General features: G+C 39.7%; 2 protein-coding genes and 1 pseudogene across 2 annotated transcripts; all 3 read left to right on the top strand.

Annotated features, from left to right (window-relative positions):
* The first annotated feature begins 505 nt into the window (after nucleotides 1–505).
* Nucleotides 506–1,583, top strand: ORYCUNV1R-PS1616 (vomeronasal 1 receptor oryCunV1R-ps1616 pseudogene; annotated as a pseudogene).
* A 3,042-nt stretch (nucleotides 1,584–4,625) lies between these two features.
* On the top strand, nucleotides 4,626–5,548 carry ORYCUNV1R1536 (vomeronasal 1 receptor oryCunV1R1536). Its single transcript, XM_070063298.1, is given in 2 exon segments — nucleotides 4,626–4,680; nucleotides 4,683–5,548. Coding segments are annotated over 2 exon segments (921 nt in total).
* Nucleotides 5,549–21,955: 16,407 nt separating this feature from the next.
* ORYCUNV1R1594 (vomeronasal 1 receptor oryCunV1R1594) lies at nucleotides 21,956–22,873 on the top strand. The gene is given in 1 exon segment (NM_001167281.1): nucleotides 21,956–22,873. A coding segment is annotated over 1 exon segment (918 nt).
* The last annotated feature ends 430 nt before the right edge of the window (nucleotides 22,874–23,303 follow it).

The following is a 23,303-nucleotide window of genomic DNA, read 5'->3' on the forward strand; positions in this document are numbered from 1 at the left end:
TGAAGCGGCTTGCATGATCATTTTGTTTCCAATGAAATGAATCCTGCTGCCTTCTCATGATGTTATGAAAAATACTGGAATTAATACATGTGTCTCTTCATGTCTGTAATTAGCGTTGTGTAAATAGCCTCAAAGATTATTATGGCTCACTAGGCTAATTCTCTGCCTGCAGCACTGGCACTTCGGCTTCTAGTCCCGGTTGGGGCGCCGGTTCTGTCCTGGTTGCCCCTCTTCCAGTCCAGCTCTTTGCTGTGGCCCAGGAAGGCAGTGGAGGATGGCCCAAGTGCTTGGACCCTGCACCTGCATGGGAGACCAGGAGGATGCTCCTGGCTCCTGGCTTCGGATTACTGCAGTGTGCCGGCCGTGGTGGCCATTTGGGGGTTGAACAAATGGAAGGAAGACCTTTCTCTGTGTTTCACTGTCTAACTCTGCCTGTCAAAAAAAAAAAAAAAAAAAAGATTATATATTAAACTCTCTGGATGTGTAAGAAAGAAAAATATTAAGCAGCTATCTTTAAGGGTGAACTTGTGTAAATAGAGAATAATATGAGTAAAGAATGCTGAATTTCAACTGACATTAATACACCTGGCTTGCATATCATGTTCCCATACAGAAATCTCTGGCCCAGAAACAATAAACAGGCACTGGGAGCAGGTGGGGTGGTCACCAGAGATTTGACAATTGGGAAGATCTTCTTATTTCAAACTGTCTCTGGAATCCTGGGGAATCTCTTCTTTCCCATTATCACTACATCAACTTCACAGGATGCAAGTTTAGACTCTCAGATTTGATCATCAAACACCTGACTGTAGCCAACTGCTTAGTCATTCTCTCTAGAGGAGTTCCCCAAACCATGGCAGCTTTGGGGATGAAGCATTTCCCCAGTGATATTGACTGCAAACTTGTGTTCTATGTGCACAGAGTGAGTATGGGTGTGTCCACTGGCCCCACCTGCCTCCTGAATGTCTCCAAGTCCATCACCATCAGTCCCAGGAACACCAGATGGGCAGAGTTTAAAGCAAAAGCTCCCAAGTACATTGGCCCCTCCAACATCCTCTGCTGGATGCTGAATCTGATACTAAATGTCGTGGTGCCTGTGTATGTGACTAGGAAAAGGAATGACAATAACACTACAAAGGAAACAGATTACAGCTACTGTCATTCTGTGAATCTTGGAAAATTCACAGAGTCCTTGTATTTGGCCCTGATATTTTTCCAAAATATTCTCTTTGTGGGCTTCATACTGTGGGCCAGCAGCTTCATGATTTTCATCATGTACAGACACAGGCAAGAGGCCCCATACATTCATAGGACCAACGTCACCTCCAGATCCTCCCCAGAGTCCAGAGCCACCCACAGCATCCTCGTCTTGGTGAGCAGTTTTGTATCTTTGAGCACTCTCTCCTCCATCTTTCACAGTTGCTTGACTGTTTTAAATGATCAGGGTTATGTGGCTGGTGAACACCTCTGCACTAGTCGAGGGAAGTTTCCAAGCTGTAAGCACCTACAATCTCACAATTCATGACTCCAGAGTGCCCAGGCTCTGCTGTGCCCACACAAGGAATACAGAACTCCTTACTTAGCATGAGTGTGTAAATTTTAGGTGTATACACAATGGTTAGTTCTCTGATGCCTTTTAAATTTTTTCATTCCTTTATTTACTTGAAAGACAGTCACAGAGCTCACCATACTGTAATTCGCTCCCAAAACATTTATCTTGTGTCTGGATTGAGGTCAAAGCTAGAGCCAGGAACTCAATTACTTGTGCCATCAACACCACCCCCAGTGTCTGCCTTGGCAAGTAGCTGAGTTTCAGTCAAAGTTGGGTATCAAATCCAGATACTGTGATATTGGGTATGTTCTTCTTGAATGGCAACTTAACTGCTAGGCCAAATGCCTACCAAACACAATGTGAGTTCTTTATTCTTGAAGCCCTCTGAATGTTTAACCATTGAAACACACCATTTCCTGCGCAGTCACCTTGCACACCTGGCACCTTGGAGCATCAACCCCACACTTTGACCGCTCTGTGAATTCAACACTCTCATTCCTTTGACCCTCTTTCCCATCTCTCCCTCTGCATTATGTCTTGTCACACCCCCACAATCTCTTCCTGTGCACTGCTGGCCCCTCCCTAGGCCCTCACATCAGCCTGCTCTGTCATAAACACACTCTCTGCCATGCCCCTGAATTTCCATAGGCAGTGAGGTTGAGCTGTGGGCAAAAGTCTGACACTTTCCAAGAGAAATTTCATCTTCTTATTTAGCTTGTATCCCATTGAATATCCTTCTCAGAGGATGTGCTGTTATAATTGTATGCTAACTTAAATGTTTCATCAGCTCAGTGGCCTGGAGATTTTGGGAAAAAGCACACTTTGGAGTAGGAAAACTTCTCAGGCATCACAAAATCCAGGAAGACACATGAGCATGAGGCAACCCTCTTGTCACAGACCCCAGCAGGAGCTACTGCCTCCCTGTGTGACTGGTCTGTCTCCAGGCATCAGGGAAATGAAGGAGACTCTCAGACACAGCCACAGTCTCTTGGCAGATGGTAACTACAAACCTCTAATTGGTTTTTGATCACAAGGAACTGGGGAACATTTTTCATAAATATCCTCACTGCCCCAGGCCTGTCCTCCGCTTGTAGGGACAGGTGATAAGACAATGGCTGCTCTGAGGGGAGGTGACACCACACACCATGTCACACCATTTCCCAAGGTCTCCATCCCAACACAAACACTGATGCTGTGAACATCACCCTGAGCCCTCGGTCTCATTATCAGACGAGACAGGTGTTTGCCATTGCAGCCTGAGACAGAGAGTCTGAAGCCAAGGCTTGCCAGTCTGCAGCCAGGTAAGAGCTCCTGTTAGATGGGGGTTTGCATTTGGAACCCAGCCTGCTGCCACAGCCACCCAGGAAGCAGAGATCATTCTGAGGCCTGAGCAGAGCTTGTAGAGAGATGAGGGCCTAACCCAACAGCAGCCCCAAAGGCAATTGTACCATTCATTATAAAGCAAAATGACCTTTTTGTTCCCTATTTTCATTATTAAGTCTGAATTTTAACATCTTTTATACTGAAAAATAAAATTTGTTCTATATTTAAAATGGGGTTAGAATGGAAACAGCCTCGCTCCTGAAAAAGCACATTTCTATTAGGGTTTATAATCTTTTTTCAATTTAATGTTTTTTTTTTTGAGATAACTTTTTTACCTTACATTATAGTTCAAGATATAATGCTCCACCACACAGTGTTCGGCAAATGAAAAAGGCAAAGACCACCGTCCAGCAGTAAAGTAGGCAAGAGCTATGCTCAGTCATCCAGAGAGAAGATGGCCCTAACTTTTCATGAAACCCATCTCTGCTAAAATAAGGCGATGTTTGGGCTTTCTTTCTTTTTATTAATGCCTTTTACCATCAATGAAATGGAGTAACGCATCCTTTAGATTAAATTTACATTTTTTTAAATAAAATTAGTTGTTACAACAAAGTTGAGTTCTAAATATAAAAAAAAGTATCAATGATACCTAAGGGTGGGATTTAATAATATAAAAACAAGCCTTCTGTATATAAAGATAACTGAAAATGAATCGCGATGAAAAATGGAATGGGAGAGGGAATGGGAGATGGGATGGTTGTGGGTGGGAGGGATATTATGGGGTGAAAAGCCGCTATAATTCAAAAGTTGTACTTTGGAAATTTATATTTATTAAATAAAAGTTGAATAAAAAGGCTTGATTTTCAATATCCTTAAGGATTTTTGGAAATATGCTTTAAAGTTCCACATTAAATCTGCTCTTCAGTCTACTTGATCAGAATCACACAGTGTTACAATGACTGAATGTGAACTATGTTTTCTCTTTCATTGCAGCCATTTAGAGAGTGAATCAGTGGATGGAAGATCTCTGTCTCTATGTCTCTCCTTCTCTGTAATTCTGACTTTCAAATTAGTAAATAAATTAACAAAAAGAAAAATCCTTGTCAATGGCCATCTCAATAAACAGGCAATTTTGCATTATTTCAGAATTTTGTATGGAATAGGTCCCAACAGAATTAATTCATAATAGTAAATCTGAATGTCATTAAGATATTCAAATTATTATCAAGATATTTAAATCAATCAAATTAAGTATTAATCAAATTAATAATTAATTAAAATTTAGATAACTCAACTTAGATTTGAATATTAATTAAATCCATTAAATTGAATATTTAAATTTAGATTAAGATATTTAAATTATTCATTGCTGGTATTTCCTTACAGCTTCAGTCCTTATACAGTCACATAGACTTATAGACAAAGCAATAAAATCAGGTATCTAAGATAAAATCACCAGGCATGAGAATAACTGAATAGACACCTGCATTATGTGAAGAACACAGCAAACAGGTCTGTAGCATCATCACCTTCAACTGCACTGCTTTGAACAGCCAGCCAATTCCAAGACCCTACTTGAGTCACAAATGTAAATATTGTTTAGATTGGACAAATCATGGACTCTCCCTACTTAGCTTCTCTGTATCTTTTAGAGGAAAACAAGAATACTGAGTGGTCCCTGCCTCATATTCTCTTGCAGGATTCTCTCTCTGACTCAGAAGATGAGCAGCAGAGGCTGGGAACTGACAGCATGGCCTCGAGGGACCTGGCCATAGGAATGGTCTTTCCAGTACAGACACTGGCTGGGAACTGGGGAATTCCTCTCTTCTTCTCCATTATCTCATCCTTTATTTCACAGGATGCAAGCTTAGGCTCACAGATCTGATTCTCAAACACCTGACTGTAGCCAATGCCTTGGTCATTCTCTCGAAAGGAGTCCCCCAAACTATGGCAGCTTGGGGGATGAAGCATTTCCTCGATGATACTGGATGCAAACTTGTGTTCTATGTGCACAGAGTGAGCAGGGATGTATCCATTGGCAGCACCTGCCTCCTGAGTGTCTTCCAGGCCATCACCATCAGTCCTACCTGCTCCAGGTGGATGGGGCTTAAAGTAAAAGCCCCCAAGTATGTTGGCCCCTCCACTATTCTCTGCTGGATTCTGAACATGATGCTTAATGTCATGGTACTTGTGCATGTCACTGGCAAATGGAAAAACACTAATATCACAAGGAAAATGGATTATGACTACTGTTCTGTTATGCCTCATGGGAAAATCACAGTCTCACTGCACATAGCACTGATGTTATTCCATGATGTTGTGTTTTTAGGGCTCATGCTCTGGGCCAGCAGCTTCATGGTTTTCATCCTGTACAGACACAAGCAGCAGGTCAAATACATACACGCTCTCTCCCACAGATCTTCCCCAGGGTCCAGAGCCACACAAAGTATCCTTGTCCTGGTGAGCACCTTCGTACTGCTGTGCAGCCTGTCCTCCATTCTTCACATTGGTTTGGCATTTTCCAATATTCACAAAATATGGCTGGTGAAAGCCTCCACACTGATTGCCGGGTGTTTCCCTGCAATCAGCCCCCATATTCTCATGAGTTATGACTCCAGGTTACCCACACACTGCCTTCCCTGGATCATAGCAGCAAAGTCCTCTGTGCTCTGAGAAGTATACTCTACAGGTATTCACAGTGGCTGGCCGCTTACTTTTTACATGCTCCTCAGATGGAAAGCCCATTTCAAGAAGCAGGCATTTTACAAGAACCTGGCCTATGACACAGTTGAGCTCTGCTTGAAAATAAAGTTAATTGAATAGTAATTTTATTTTTTGCAAGTCACATTTTATTCATTTTTAAAATAGTGATTCTTCCCACCCTACCCACACTCCCACTCTTCTTCCTCCTCCCTCCTCTATTGAATAGTATTTTAAAGAAAAATGTGAGATATTATCACACTAATACCTATGTAACTGAAATTTTATTAATGGTTACAATGGAGGAGCTAAGAAGTTATGTAGGGCTAAAACAATGGATCCATTGGTGACACGGAGCACTCCCTGGGAGTGTACCTTTCATCTGGCACAGTAAAATGTCCAGACATTAAGTGGCCGTGGAAGGGCAAGGATGTTTCCATCAAATACAAACACAATTCGAGACATCATTCAAGATACTGAAGAAACAAGAACTCTCCCATGGAATCATGAAGAGCATGGAGTTTAACTGGAGGGTAGTTCAGTTTCAGAGTATTAGTGTGTTGATATTCCTGGAGAAATAGTAGTCATTTGCATGTAGAGGAATTCTAAATGAACTGGAATTGCTCATTTATGCAGATGTTTACTGAATTTCCAGAGTTCAAGGAAATGTTGCCTGTTGTAAACAGATATGGTGCTGAGTGTAAATGACACGGGCTGGGGCTCTGTACATCCATTGTTTCTGTGATGTGAAGATGCCAGTTGGGCAGAGTGGCAGGAAGCAGGTCCCACGGTGCCCTTTCCTGTCTCTCAAGTCAGGAAATAATCCTGTGGTGGAGGGTGTGAGGCAGGGAGCCTTTTGAAGGGATAAGACATGAATCCATTTCATTCCTGTAGCATTTTTGGCCTGAACATTTTCAGAACAATAATGTGAATAGTTTTTCAATATGTGAGATATTTTACTAACACTTTCTCTGTATTTACATTATAAGGCTTGTACAAGATATTAAAGATTCAAATATTTGTAAAGTAAAATTAGTGGCCGGTGCTGTGGTGTAGTAGGTTAATCCTCCGCCTGCGGAGCCGGCATCCCATATGGGTGCTGGTTCTAGTCTGGCTGCTCCCCCCCTTCAAATCCAGCTCTCTGCTGTGATCTGGGAAAGCAGTAGAAGATGGCCCAAGTTTGGGCCCCTGCTCTTGCATGGGAGACCGGAAGGAGGCACCTGGCACCTGGCTCAGCACTTGACACAGCTCTGGCCATTGTGGCCACCTGGGGAGTGAACCATCGGATGGAGGACCTTTCTCTCTGTCTCTGCCTCTCACTGTCTTTAACTCTATCTCTCAAATAAATAAAATCTTAAAAAAAAGAAAAAAAATAAAAGTAAAATTAATTTGGCCTAATGCATGTGTGTATAATCTTGTGCAACAAAAATAAAAACCTCATGGTGTTAGCTCACATGAAAAACTTAGAAACACCTGTCACATATTAGATATACAAGCACTATGTGTATATGTGTACATATTTGCATATACATATATGACTTCATATTAACATGTGTGTATACATGTATAATCAGTCTCATGTTTGTTTTCCAATCAATGCTATTAGAAAATTATAAATAGAAAATGAAAAATAATTAAAATAATAACAAATTGCTTTAACCTTAAGGTCTATTTTCTCTGATATGTATCTCATCATGACAAGTATTAATTGGTTTAATTTACATGCGATATATTTTCCCTTTCTATTACTTGTATTTAATCCACATACCTTGAAAACATCTACTTGAAAGACTATTAGGATTAATTAGTACTTCATGGTTGATATAAAAGTATATACATTTGAGATTGGAGTCATCCATTCCTTATAGACTCGTGGATTGCACATGGTCGATTTCCTAACTCTACCTTAGTTTATTCCAAGTCCATTTCTTAAATACTTTTAGTATTTTATGCTTTTTTATTTATAGATTGTATCATATGATGGTAAATTACATGGTATATATTTTTCTCTTTTCTGTCTTAACCTTTATTTTAAAAAATTATTTATTTATATGAAATTCAGAGTTACATAGTTAAAAAAAGAGAGACAGAGTGAGAAATTCTGCTTCACCCCATAGGTGGCTATGATGTCTGGTACTGGACCAGGGTTTTCAATTATATATTTTCAAAATATTTCCCATTAAATATAATAAAAAAAAGTCTTTCACAGGAGTAATTAAACTATTTATACTTAATATCATGATGTCTATATTGATTATTAGATTTAGCAATTTATAAATTATAGTATTCACTGAATTATGCCTGGTATAAGTTCTTGATTTTTATACTTCAACTTCATCTGTATTAATGTTTAAATAATTCTATAGTTTATTCTTTTTATTTGGAGGTTGTGTATTTATTGCCTCTTAGTTTTTTTTTTTAAAGATTTATTTATTTTTCACTTGAGAGTCAGAGTTACACAGAGAGAGGAGAGGGAGAGAGAGGGAGAGAGAGAGAGAGAGAGAGAGAGAGAGATAGGTCTTCCATTCGATGGTTCACTCTCCAATCGGCCACAACAGCTGGAACTGTGCCGATCCAAAGTCAGGAGCCAGGAGCTTCTTCCAGGTCTCCGATGTGGGTTCAGGATCTCAAGGACTTGGGCTATCTTCTAATGCTTTCCCAGGTCATAGCAGAGAGCTGGATTAGAAGAGGAGCAGCTGGGACTAGAATCAGCGTCCATATGGGATGCTGGCACTGCAGGCCAGGGTGTTAACCTGCTGTGCCACAGAGCTGGCCCCTGCCTCTTAGTTTCAACACTGAATTACAAAATAGTTTAAACTAATCATAACATGGTTACTTAATAATTTTAATCTCAACCTGAATGATACAATTCCAACTCAACATTTCCATATTAACATTCTGCCAACTTATTTTTAATGTTGGCCTCTCTTTTTTTTTTTTCAAAATTTAATGTCATAAATGCAGGGATTCTAAAAGTTCACGTGCAGATCACACCTCTAAAACAACATCTGGATCCTAAAAATCAATATAATATCTGCCACCTCCCTTGTGAAGCAAATTTCTCCTCCATCAGTGACTACTGCCAGTGGGTAACCACTGTTCTGATATCTAAGAAGGTAAGTAACCTTCATCTTCTCTTAAAATTTTATATACATACAATTACATAGCATACACTTATTTATCTTTCATTCCTTATGATGATTTCCTACCTCTATTGTTTCATGTGTTATGGATTATTCAAGATCATTGTTGCAGAAGGTTCCATTGTGTGAGCATCAAACAATTTCATCATAACACAACTGAAATAGGGGCTACTAGGGAATAGCACTGGGATGCAAATATGGAACTCTTCTTTGGGTAAGCATGTATGGATATCTATGGGGTATATTCACATACATGCTGAGGAAATTGTAGGATCATTGCTCTACAATGCTTCTACATTATTGGATATGGCAAAATACTTCGCACAACCTGTTCTAACCCGCCCATTACCCCAGATGTCTATGGGTTTTCTGGTTTATCCACATGTTGCCAACACTTGGTAATTTTTGTAATTTTTATTTGTGTATGTTAGTATGTGTTGGTTTCATGTACTGGTTTTATTTGCATTTTCTTGATTACTAAGGAATTTCACATGTTTAATAAATGTTAGATGGGCTTTCGTTTGAAGCACATTAATTAATTTTTCAAAATTTTATTCTATTATCTTTTTTAAAAAATTTTTATTTGACAGGTAGAGTTATAGACAGTGAGAGAGAGAGAGAGACAGAGAGAAAAGATTTCCTTCCATTGGTTCACCCCCCAAATGGCCTCCACAGCCGGTGCTACACCAATCTGAAGACAGGAGCCAGATGTTTCCTCCTGGTCTCCCATGTGGGTGCAGGGGCCCAAGTACTAGGGTCATCCTCCACTGCCTTCCCGGGCCACAGCAGAGAGGTTGGACTGGAAGAGGAGCAACTGGGACCAGAACCTGGCGCCCATATGGGATGCTGGCACTGCAGGCAGAGGATTAACCAAGTGAGCCAAGGCGCTGGCCCCATTACCTTTTTAAATGTTATTTGTAAGAATACTATGTATTTGCTTTTAAATGATTTATTTATATTTGAGAGGCAGAGAGAGACAGAACACACACACACACACACACACACACAGAGAAAGAGAGAGAGAGAAATTGGTTGAATTTCCATCCACTGGTCCAATACCCAAATGCCCACAACTACAACAACTGGTATAGGCTTGCAGCCAGGAGCCAGAAACTCCATCTGGGTCTCCCAAGGAGGTGGCAGGAACTCAAGCATGTGGGCCACCATCTGTTGCCTCCCTGGAGCATTAGCAAGAAGCTGAAAGGGAAGCAGGCCCAGGATTCAATTCCAGGCATTCATATGGGATGTGGAAGTCCCAAGCAGTGGCTGAATTTTACATGATAATTTATCCTTTATTCTTTTATATTTAATGATTTTTGTTCTCTGCCAGAGAACTTTTCCTATTGTAAGACTACAGAATGCTCTCTTTTAATTTACATTAATCCATTAATCATGCTTAAATTTAAAACAGATCTACTCAAAAACAATCTGTAGTGGTATGAGTAGCAGCTCATAATGTTTTCCAATAAGATGAATAAATTTTCAGTTATTTAGAAAATGGCATATTATGGTTTCCTTTCTTTTGCTCTCAGGATTGCCTCAGCATGGTAATTTCACAGTCCTTGATCTGACCTTTCTGTGAAGTCTGTGGTCATCATTTCCATGCCTAAGTATCTGCCAAGGATGTCAGCGATCCCACGTCACAGAGAAAGATCTTGCTATGGTAGAATCTTTGATGGACCCTTCTTCTCAGAGGATCAGTTAGTTCCATGTTCCAAAATAATATGACATTCATTCAATCTTTATATTCTATAAAGTAACTTCCACATATAAAAGGAAATGCAATATTTCTCTTTCTGTGTCTGCCTTATTCATTTTGATGAGACTGTTATTCATCTTCAACTTAGAGAAGCAGCATTCAAAACATAACATTTTGATAGTGAGTTTCAGATAGCAATGTTGAGCACATCTCTGCTTTTTAAGATATACAAAGCTTCACTCATTATTGATACTGACTTATGCAATACATCCTGACACATAGATGTCAACTTGCTGCAGCCAGAATTATACACTGCCATCAATCTAAGGTAAAATAAGGTATGCAAGTTACTAAATATGCATCAGTATAATTAGAAAAGCACGAGTACTCACACTATTCAGTTAGCATAGGGTTTGCATGCCCTGTATTTTTAACACCCCTGCCAGGCTCTGGTTTTTCTTTTCCCATTAAAAAGTTTGAATTTAGGCAAACCATTTACCTTGGCCTCCTTAAATTTTTCCTCATCTTTCCAATGAAAAAAATAGTACTTACCACCTAATGGAATTGTAACACTGTAAGATTATCTTCATGTATAGCCTTCATAGCCTTGGTCCTTACTTTGTTGTTAGTGCTTAAAAATACTTCATGATTTCTCGGTGCGAACTAATTATAAGTGGACAATATGGAGTTGGAGTTGATGTGACACATTTGGCTCCTGCCTCATGTTCTCATGCAGGAATCTCTGGCTCAGAAGACAGACAGCAGGCATTGGGAACTGTCAGAATGGCCATCCAGGATTTGGCAATAAGGTTAATCTCATTACAGAAGATTGCTGGAATCCTGGGGGATATCTGTCTTCTTGCCCATTATCTCTCTCTCTTCTTCTCAGGATGCAAATTTAGTACCCACAGATTTGATCATCAAACACTTGTGGCCAACTGATTAATCATTCTTCTAAAGGAGTCCCCAGACAATGCAGCTTTGAGGATGAAGCATTTCCTCAGTGATACAGGATACAAACTTGTGTTCTATGTGTACACAATGAGCATTGGTGTGTTCAGACAGCACTTGCCTCCCAATGTTCATTTCCTTATTAATGTGTAATGGTTCCAGTTAGTGTTTTTAATTCTGTTTTCTTGATGACTAAGAAAGTCCAACACCTTTGCACATGTTCAACCTTTTTCTTATCTTTTAGGCTGTGTTTTCCTTTCAGCTGTCTTGTTCTGGCAAATTTATAGGAGGACTTTCCATGACCTGGATGCAGGGACATTCCTGGTTGTGTCTCCACCCCCTTTACTGCTCTGTTCTAAACAAGGTTCTCTGTTGATATTCACAGAATCTATGCATCATTTCCACATGCATCCTGAGTTGTTCTCTGGTCTCAAGTATTTTTCTAGGCCAAGATCGCAGGGTTCTTTTCTCAGAGAGGTCCTATTCTGACCACTTCTATAAATCTCATTATTCCTCTTGGAATGGAAATCAGATGTTCTTTCAGATGAAATTTGTTGTGTCATGGTTAACAGTACACTGTAGTATTCCAATTAGGCCAAAGGGTCCAGTTCCTTTACAAAATGTCATGCTGTGCTTTGTTTGCTTTTACTCCCATGTCTCACTGCCTCATCCTGGTCAACACATGCTATCTTTGGAGCTGACTTACCCATGACCATTTGGAGTTATTCTACCCATCCATTCCTATGCATTGAAGACTGTAGCAGGGGCTGGCAATGTTGTTCAGTGGGTTGGACTGTCAAGGGCATCTCATATCCCAGGGCGAGGTTGAGTCCCAGCTTTTCTGCGTCCAATCCAGGTCCTGCTAATGTGCCTTGGAAAGAAGCAATAGCTAACCCAGTGCTGGGGCTCCTGCTACCAAGGTGGGAGATTCAGATGGAGTTCCTGGCTCCTGGCTTTGGCCTGCCTGTTGTGGCTATTTGGTGAATAAACCTGCAGATGAAATATTTGTCTCTAGATCTCTTTCCCTGTCACTTTGTCTTTCAAATAAATATTTAAAAATCACAAAAAGAAAGTTGGAAGCATTTCCACTGAGATCTGGTACCAGACAGGGATGCCCACTCTCACCACTGCTATTCAATATAGTTCTGGAGGTTCTAGCCAGAGCTATTAGGCAAGAAAAAGAAATTAAAGGGATACAAATTGGGAAGGAAGAACTCAAACTATCCCTCTTTGCAGATGATATGATTCTTTATTTAGGGGACCCAAAGAACTCTACTAAGAGACTACTGGAACTCATAGAAGATTTTGGCAAAGTAGCAAGGTATAAAATCAATGCACAAAAATCAACAGCCTTTGTATACACAGACAATTCCATGGCTGAGGAAGAACTGCTAAGATCAATCCCATTCACAATAGCTACAAAAACAATCAAATACCTTGGAATAAACTTAACCAAAGACGTTAAAGATCTCTACGATGAAAATTACAAAACCTTAAAGAAAGAAATAGAAGAGGATACCAAGAAATGGAAAAACCTTCCATGCTCATGGATTGCAAGAATCAATATCATCAAAATGTCCATTCTCCCAAAAGCAATTTATAGATTCAATGCAATCCCAATCAAGGTACCAAAGACCTTCTTCTCAGATCTAGAAAAAATAATGCTGAAATTTATATGGAGACATAGGAGACCTCGAATAGCTAAAGCAATCTTGTACAACAAAAACGAAGCTGGAGGCATCACAATACCAGATTTCAGGACATCCTACAGGGCAGTTGTTATCAAAACAGCATGGTACTGGTACAGAAACAGATGGATAGACCAATGGAACAGAATTGAAAGACCAGAAATCAATCCAAACATCTACAGCCAACTCATATTTGATCAAGGGTCCAAAAAAAATCCCTGGAGTAAGGACAATCTATTCAATAAATGGTGCTGGGAAAATTGGATTTCCATGTGCAGAATCATGAAGCAAGACCCCTACCTTACACCCTACACAAAAATTCACTCAACATGGATTATTAAAGACTTAAATCTATGACCTAACACCATCAAATTATTAGAGAGTATTGTAAAAACCCTGCAAGATATAGGTACCGGCAATGACTTCTTGGAAAACACCCAGAAGCACAGGCAGTCAAAGCCAAAATTGACATTTGGGATTGCATCCAATTGAGAAGTTTCTGTACTGCAAAAGAAACAGTCAGGAAAGTGAAGAGACAACCGACAGAATGGGAAAATATATTTGCAAACTATGCAACTGATAAAGGGTTGATAACCAGAATCTACAAAGAAATCAAAAACTCCACAACATCAAAACAAACAACCCACTTAAGAGATGGGCCAAGGACCTCAATAGACATTTTTCAAAAGAGGAAATCCAAATGGCCAACAGACACATTAAGAAATGTTCAAGATCACTAGCAATTAGGGAAATGCAAATCAAAACCACAATGAGGTTCCACCTCACCCCAGTTAGAATGGCTCACATTCAGAAATCTACCAACAATAGATGCTGGAGAGGATGTGGGCAAAAAGGGACACTAACCCACTGTTGGTGGGAATGCAATCTGGTTAAGCCACTATGGAAGTCAGTCTGGAGATTCCTCAGAAACCTGAATATAACCCTACCATTCAACCCAGCCATCCCACTCCTTGGAATTTACCCAAAGGAAATTAAATTGGCAAACAAAAAAGCAGTCTGCACATTAATGTTTATTGCAGCTCAATTCACAATAGCTAAGACCTGGAACCAACCCAAATGCCCATCAACAGTAGACTGGATAAAGAAATTATGGGACATGTACTCCATAGAATACTATACAGCAGTCAAAAACAATGAAACCCAGTCATTTGCAACAAGATGGAGGAATTTGGAAAACATCATGCTGAGTGAATTAAGCCAGTCCCAAAGGGACAAATATCATATGTTCTCCCTGATTGGTGACAACTAACTGAGCACCAAAAGGGAAACTTGTTGAAGTGAAATGGACAGTATGAGAAACAGTGACTTGATCAGCTCTTGTCCTGACGGTTGATGTACAATGTAATACTTTATCCATTTTAGTATTTTTTTTGTTCTAGTAGCATTGGTTGAACTCTGTAATTAACACACAATTATTCTTAGTTGTTTAAATTTTAACTGAAAAGTGATCCCTTTTAGGAATTTGGAAAACATTATGTTGAGTGAAATAAGCCAATCCCAAAGGGACAAATACCACTTGTTCTCCTTGATAGGTGGCAACTAACTGAGCACCAAAAAGGAAACCTGTTAAAGTGAAATGAACACTATGAGAAACGGTGACTTGATCAGCCCTCACCCTGACTGTTAATGAGCACCTTAACATGTTATCCCTCTTAGTATTTTTTTTGTTCGTTCTACTTAATACTTTTGGTTGAATACTGTAATCAATACACAATTCTTCTTAAGTGCTGAAACTTAAGTGAAAAGTGATTGCTGTTAAATATTAAGAGTGGGAATAAGAGAGGGAAGAGATGTGCAATTCAGGACATGCTCAAGCTGACTTACCTCAAACAGTAGAGTTAGAAACATACCAGGGGATTCGAATTCAATCCCATCGAGGTGGCATGTACCAATGCCATCTCACTAGTCCCAGTGATCAATTTCTGTTCACAGTTGATCGTAATGATAGGACTAAGAACCAAAGGGATCACATAAACAAGAATAGTGTCTGCAAATACTATCTGATAGAATCAAAAAGGGAGAGAATGATCCACATGGGAAGTGAGATACACAGCAGACCCATAGAATGACAGATGTCCTAAACAGCACTCTGGCCTCAGAATCAGCCCTAAAGGCATGCAGATCTGGCTGAAATGCCCATGAGAGTATTTCAGGCATGGAAAGCCAAGACACTCTGGGGGAAAAAAAAACCTAAATGAAAGATCTCCGTGAGTGAGATCCCAGTGGAAAGAATGGGTCATCAAAGAAGGAGGTACCTTTCTCTGAAGGGAGGAGAGAACTTCCACTTTGACCATGGCCTTGTCTAAAAATGATCAGAGTCAGTGAACTCAGGGGGCTTCCACAGCCTTGGCAGCTCATGACAAGAGCCTAGGTTGATTACTGATGCCATAAACAAGAGTGTCAATTTGTTAAGTCAACAACAGGAGTCACTGTGCACTTACTCCTCATGTAGGATCTTTGTCCTTAGTGTGCTGTACATTGAGATTTAATGCTATAACTAGTACTCAAACAGTATTTTTCACTTTATGTTTCTGTGTGGGAGCAAACTGTTGAAATCTTTACTTAATGTATGCTAAATTGATCTTCTGTATATAAAGAGAATCGAAAATGAATCTTGATGTGAATGGAAGGGGAGAGGGAGTGGATAAGGGGAGCATTGCAGGTTGGAGGGACGTTATGGGGGGGAAGCCATTATAATCAATATTCTGTACTTTGGAAATTTATATTCATTAAATAAAAGTAAAAAAATTATGGCTAATTAAGTTAAGCACTAAATATTTATCAGATATTTATTAGGAAGTGCCTAGAGTTTATCTCAGAGATTTTTACTTATTAGTGCCATCCAAGTAGCTGAGACACTGATTTAGTTTCTTATAGTATCTCTTTATGGTGAAAGCCCAGCTTTTCTGTCCATTGAAATGGGTGAGGCGAACCCAGTAATAGTAAGCCAATAGGTTTCTGACTGATATTCTACCTAGATCAAAAAGTCTTTGGCAGCTAGTTTCTACCAAGGCCTTGAAGAGTTCAGCTCTCCATGAAAATAAATTCTGCTATAAGATTATCAGTCAACACACACAATTATTTCCACAGACAGTCCTTTTCAATGGAATGGCTTCTGAGTGTATGAAAGCTTAGCAAAGAGAAGTATATGACCTGTAGGTTGAGCTGAGTTATGCAAAAAAAAAAAAAGAATTCCATAGTAACATATAAAGAGACAGAGATAGAGGTCTTCCATCCACTCGTTCACTCCCCAAATGGCACGAGGTCTTCCATCCACTCGTTCACTCCCCAAATGGCACAGAGGCAGGTGGTGAGGTGATCTGAAGCCAGGAGAAAGGGGTTTCTTCTGGGTCTCCCACACAAGTACAGTGGCCCAAGTTCCTGGCCCATCCTCTACTGTCTTTCACAGGCCACAAGCAGAGAGATGGATGGGAAGAAGAGCAGAGCAGACATTACCCTGCACCTGTATCTGATGCCTGCACCAAGGCAGAGGCTTAGCCTACTACACCACATCGCTGGCCCTGGATCCTACTCCTTTTCTTTTATTTGCAAATCAGATTTCTGATAAAAATATTTGCATTCTGAATGATCCTACTCCTTTTATAAGCTTTTGTTCTAAGATATCTTTTCAAAGATTTTTTTTTGAGCAAATACCTTTGGAGGATGGTGATAATGTCTTTATTTGGAGTAGATTAATTAGTTAAGCAATAAAGCAAAGTCTCTGAGGCAAAAGTTGGGCATGTTCAAGTTGATGTTGTGGTGCAGCAGGTTAAACTACCACTTATTATGCCTGCATCCCAAAATAGGGTGCAAGTTTGGGTCCCAGCGGCTCTACTCTGACCCAGATTCTTGCTAATGTGCCTGGGAACACAACAGATGATGGCCAAAATATTGGATTCCTGCTACCCACATGGGAGATCAGGATGGAGTTCCTGATTCCTGGTTTAAAATTGGCTCAGTCATGGCTATTGTAGCCAACTGGGGAGTGAACCAGCAAAGGGAAGATGTTTCATATCGCAGTATGTTCCTCTCACTCTCTCTTTATTTTGTAACTCTGCCTCTCAAATAAATACATAAATCTTTAGAAGAAAAAAAAGAAAAGAAAATGAACTGTGGGCAGCACTGTGGTTTAGTGGGTTAAAGCCATGACCTGCAGTGCCACCATCCCATATGAGTACCAGTTTGAGTCCAGGCTGCTCCACTTCAATTCCAGCTCCCTCTAATCCATCTGGGAAAGTAGCAATGATGGCCCAAGTCCTTGGGCCCCTGAACACACATGGGACACCTGGAGGAAGCTCTTGGCTTCTGGATTCGGCCTGGCCTAGCCAAGTTGTTGTGGCCATTTTAGGAGTGAGCCACTGGATAGAGAATGTCTCTCATTTCTATCTGTAACTCTGCCTTTCAAATAAATACATAAATCTTAAAAAAACTCTCTTAAAAAAAGAATGTTTACAGCTTTCAGGATTATCTCATATACAAAAAATTCTACAGATTCCACTAAAATATTGAATTAATATTGAATTCAGTAAAGTTGTAGGATAAAAAAAATTGATATGAAAAAATCAGTTTTATTTCTAATTCCTGACAACAAGTGATCAGAAACCAAAATCAGGAAAGTAATCCCATTTACAATATCATCACACAGATTAAAATACTTCAGAATAAACCTAAACACTAAGATGAAACACCAATAAATGGTGATAAAACACTGGAGATCCACTTGGAAAAAAGAATTTAATTGTACCCTGTCATTCACAATAAAGTAAATTATCTCATTATCTCAAAACTAATTAAAAGCTTAAATCTAAGGCCTGAAAAAATAAAATTCCTAGGCGGGAAAAATCTACTTGACACTGACCTTGGCAATGAATATTTAGATAAGACACAAAAGATCCAGGAAACAGTGTAAAAATAGAGATACAACCAAACTAAATAGTTTCTGCACAAGAAAGAAAATAATCCATAAAATATAAAGGTAACTTTGGAACTAAGGGAATTTTTGTAAACTACATATCTAATTATTTATTAATATCTAAAAACATACAATGAATGCCTATAAATCAATGTCAAAATCCAAGTATCTATTCAAAACGTCGAAGAACCTTAATGAGCATTTTTCCAAACCAGAATTTCCAGTGACCAACAGGTTTATGAATAGATGCTCAACCTCACTAATTCCTACCGCTATGCAGATAAACACCACAACTGAAGCATCACCTCACACTTTGTTAGACGACTGTTAAATAAAGAGCAGGGAGGGGGAAGAAAGCAAAGAAAGAAAAAGAGTATACAGGTATTGGGGAGAATGGGAAGAAAAGTGAATTCCTGGGCACCATTAGTGGGAAAGTAAACTGGAAGCAGTCATTATTGAAAATAGCAGGGCAGTTCCTCAAAAAATAAAACATTAAACTATCATATGACTGGGGAAACCTGCTTAAGGGTATGTATCCAAGGCAAATGAATTCAGAATCTTGCAGAGATGATCTGCACTCAAGTTCATTACTGCATGTTCACAATACCCAAGACATGGATACAACCTATAAACACTGTAAGATGAATTTATAAAAAGATCATGATATATAGCATTGTGGAATAGCAACGCAGATATTATTAATTTGGTGAATTATTTCAATGAAAAGTAGATTTTTTTAACTTTTATTTAATGAATATAAATTTCCAAAGTACAACTTATGGATTACAATGGCTTCCCCCCATACCATCCCTCCCACCCACAACCCTGAAAAGTAGATTTTTAATAAAGCTGTCAATATATCCATATTACCACCTTTCCATTCTGTAAGAATTGGTAAGGGAAAAGCAAAAAAGTATTTTAGAACTTAAAATTTGCAATGCTATGTGTAATTCTCTTAAAAACCACATATTCTATTTCATGAATATTACAAGAAAGGGATTTGTATCCTGTCAGATTCGGGTACAGAACAGGTCAAGACATACAAATGCCAGGTAGGGAATCCTGGCTCCACTGTCTACCAGTGAGTACAGGGACCCAACAAACAGTCTAAGTGATGTCTGTCATTACAAGCCCTAGTTTGGAAATTTGGGAATGATAAAGTGGACTTGGGAAAAATAGTGGATTTGTTAAAAGAAACAGCCAACAAAGAACTTTCAACTCACATTTTGTATTTCTAATCAATAAGAAAATCAATGAAGGGCACTAAAATTAATCAGAAAAGAGAAATAGGAAAAAAGCAATGTTAAATATTCAATTCTGTTGAATTGAGTACATAACAATTGAAGGACTTGGAGCTCTGCCTATTTCATCATGGTTTCAAGGATGAGGACCAGAAACTTCTGTGTGTCTACAGATACTATTCATTAGCTTCCTGTAGCTACTGGAGATGACAAATAAGAGAGAACACTGGTAAAGAAGGATCTTAAGACTTTCATATCCTTTTAAAATCCAAATAAGTTGTCATTGAACGTCGGACAAGTGCAGTGACTTTTCATGTAAACTATGGGCATCATGTTCTCCATTGCACCTGGGTCTCTGAAAACCTTTCTCAGGAGCATTCTCCCCACTGCTCTGCTCATCACATCAATGAGGCTGAGCTTAGTGGTCTGAAGTTTGGGAAAGAAATCACTCTGGGGCAGAAGAAATCATCTATGAATCCAGGGAGATGCAAAATTTTCACTGCCAGCACTCCCATGTCAGACTCAGGATCTGCTCCCTTAGGGTCAGACTCTCTGCCTCATGGGTCAAGAGAAAGAAAGGGCCACCTCACAAGACTTTCACAGCCTCCTTGGAGATAATAACTATGAAGTTGTGATTGCTTTTGGTAATGAGCGAGAAGGGAAAAGTTTTCACAATCATGCTCAGTACCCCAATTTGCACTTTCAGTGCAGCTGCTGGTGAACAGATAATTGCAGCTCTGCAGGGAGGTGAGGTCACAGTCACACACTTTTTGTAGTGGCCCCGCTGCCTCTGTGCCACTCGGTTCTGCCTGTGGGGACCTTCAGGCAGGTGCTTATCCCAGCACTTAAAGAAGCTGGACAATTTCTATGTCAGCATGAAAGAGAGATGTTTCAAGCAAGGAGCCTTATCTGGAGTCTGGGTAAGTGAGCAAGAGGATCCTCCTATGTTTTCACCTGGTCCTGTGCCCCAGCCTCACAGGAAGGAAGAAGGATTCTGAGATGTGTGCTGAGCTGGCATATGGAGGTGGGTCATACACCCTACAGCACTCCCTGGAATTTGGTGTTGTGCAAAATACCTTGGCTCTTGGTGTTTAATGAAAATAATCATGAAATCTGTTTAGTCTATGCTATAGGAGTCACTTAGCAGAGAAGCACTGCAACTTGACGTGGAATAGGAAAGTCCTACAAAAATTCAGAACCTTGACTTATAAAGGGAATCCCAGTGGCTATTCCTGGAATAGAAAGGTTTTCTCTACTCTGCTGTATTAAATACTGAAGAGAGATACTAATTGATGCCTACTGAAAACACCCATCATTACTTAATTATGGTAAGATTCGAAGGCAGAGTTACAGAGAGGTAGAGGCAGAGAGCAAGTACGTGAGAGAGAGAGAGTTGTTCCAACCACTTGTTCATATCCCAAATGCCACAATGGCCAGAGCTGGGTCGATCTGCAGACAAGAATCAGGAGCTTCTTTCAGATTTTCCTCATTGTTGTAGGGGCCCAAACACTTGAGCCATCTTCCACTGCTTTCCCAGGCCATAGCAGAGAGCTGGATTGGAAGAGAAGCAGCTGAGAATAGAACCATCACCCATATGTGATGCTGGCATTGTGGGCTGCAGCTGTACCCCCTATGCCATAGTGTGGGTCCCTCCTTGTTTAGTAATGGGAGCCTGTTTAAGGAAAGGCAGTGTTATCCTGGCATGATTGGTTGCATATGGCTGCTTTCAGCTGAAAATGTTTCTCCTGAATTTCTCTGGAGTGAAAATATTTCATCTCAACTGGAAGCTCCACAATACCAAATGATAAAATGCACACGATCTGACCTTAGGGATCTGTGTGATAGATGCTTTATACTTCTACACCTTTCATAGTCCTCTCCTTTATGGAAAAAGCTTTCATGTAAGTATTAGTAAAGATATAAATAAACAAACGTAGTAATATTCAGTTTCTACAATACACAATTTCACCGTGTATTAAGTCCTGTAGTGTAGGGAACAATATATATTCAGTACTCATATGTTACTTTTTTCCTGGTATAAAATAGTGTTTCTATTGACTTCTACACTTAAATTTGAAATACACACAATTTTCCAAATAGGAAGGCACTAGAAATTATACTACAAAAAGGTTATCTGCATGTTAATAGAGCAACTAATGTTAGGCATTACTGATGTTGTATTATGTAGTAAATTTTTATTCAAGAAGGTAAACTGGTGCAAACAAAATGGGAAAACAAGTTACCAGTAGTCTAAGAGAAATTGGTAAGTCACAAAAAAAAGTGAGTACAAATATGTGTTATTTGGAGAACACAGCTAAGTAGCTATGTTAGAATAACACCGTGGTTAATGTAGCTCTTTTTGTACAAGCCCAGTTGGCTCAACATCCCATTAGCACATAAAATACAGAGTATACATCTAGATGAATCACTAGTCCATATCATCCTGCATAATAATTTTATAACCAATTTAATGAATCTGGCTGCCTTCTCATTGAGAAATGATGAATACTGGAATCACTACTTGTGTCTCTAAACCAATAATTAGTTAAGTAGCTCTAAAGATGACCCATTCACCTCAAATATTAGGTGTGAACTGATGTGAGTGGAAATAATGTAAATAAGGAAGCTGAATTTTAGTTCATATTAACACAAGGAGCTCATGCCTCATTTCCCATACAGGAATCTCAGGCTCAGCGACAATAATCAGACATGGGGAGCCGATGGGATGGCCACCGGAGATTTGATAATGGGGATGATCTTCTTATCACGAACTATTACAGGAATCCTGGGGAATCTCTCTCTTCTTTCCCATTATCTCTATCTCTACTTCACAGGATGCAAGTTCAGGCCCACAGATTTGATCATCAAACACCTGACTGTAGTCAACTGCTTAGTCATTCTCATCAAAGGAGTTCCCCAAACCATGGCAGCTTTGGGGATGAAGGATTTCCTCAGTGATGCTGGGTGTAAGCTTGTGTTCTATGTGTACAGAGTGAGCAGGGATGTGACCACCTGCAACACCTGCCTCCTGAGTGTCTTCCAGGCCATCATCATCAGTCCTGAGAACCCCAGGTGGGCAGAATTTAAAGCAAAAGCTCCCAAATGCATTGGCCCTTTTATTATACTTTTCTGGATACTGAACTTCATACTAAATATCATGGTACCTCTGTATGTAACTGAGAGAAAAACTGGCAAAAATATCACAGAGAAAGTTGATCGTGTGTACTGTGCTTCTTTGCATTCTGGAAAATTCATGGAGTCCCTGTATGCAGCTGTAGTATTTTTACAAAATGTTCTTTTTGTGGGCTTCATGCTGTGGTCCAGTGGCTACATGGTTTTCATCCTGTACAGGCACAAGCAGCAGGTCCAATACATCCATAGAACCAATGTCTCCTCCAGGTCCTCCCCAGAGTCCAGAGCAACTCACAGCATCATTGTCCTGGTGAGCTTCTTTGTGTTATTTTGCATTTTTTCCTCCATCCTTCACATTTGCTTGAGTGTTTTAAACAATCACAGTCTGTGGCTGGTGAACCTCTCTGCTCTAATCACTGGTAGTTACTCAACTGTGTGTCCCTACATTCTCATGAGCCATGATTCAAGAGTGCCCAGGCTCTGCTGTGCCTGCACCAGGAATAGAGAATGACCTACTTAGCAAGAAGATGTTATTGTATGAATATTCAGAATGGATAGTTCTTCAATGGTTATTAAAATCTATTTATTCATGCATAGACTTGAGAAGCAGAGATGGAGCTAATCCAGTGTGATTCTCTCTCCAAATCTTTATTTTGGCTCTGGATCTGGGCAAATACTGGGATCCAGGAAATCAATTACTTAAGCCTCCAAGTGTTTGGATTATAGGATGTTAAATCAGGATCAGAACTTGGTATCAAACCCAGGGACCATGATTTGGATGTGATCATCCTGCCTGGCATCTTAACTGTTGGACCAAATGCCTGCCCCACAGTGTGAGTTTTTATTCCTCAGTGACCCTGAGATTTTAACTATGTTTCTGGAAGCAGTCCCTATATCAGAGTTTGGTCAAGAAGACTGCCTGAATTTCTGCTCTAAAATAA

Source organism: Oryctolagus cuniculus, chromosome 18 (genome assembly GCF_964237555.1).
Source record: "Oryctolagus cuniculus chromosome 18, mOryCun1.1, whole genome shotgun sequence".
NCBI classification, from domain to species: domain Eukaryota; kingdom Metazoa; phylum Chordata; class Mammalia; order Lagomorpha; family Leporidae; genus Oryctolagus; species Oryctolagus cuniculus.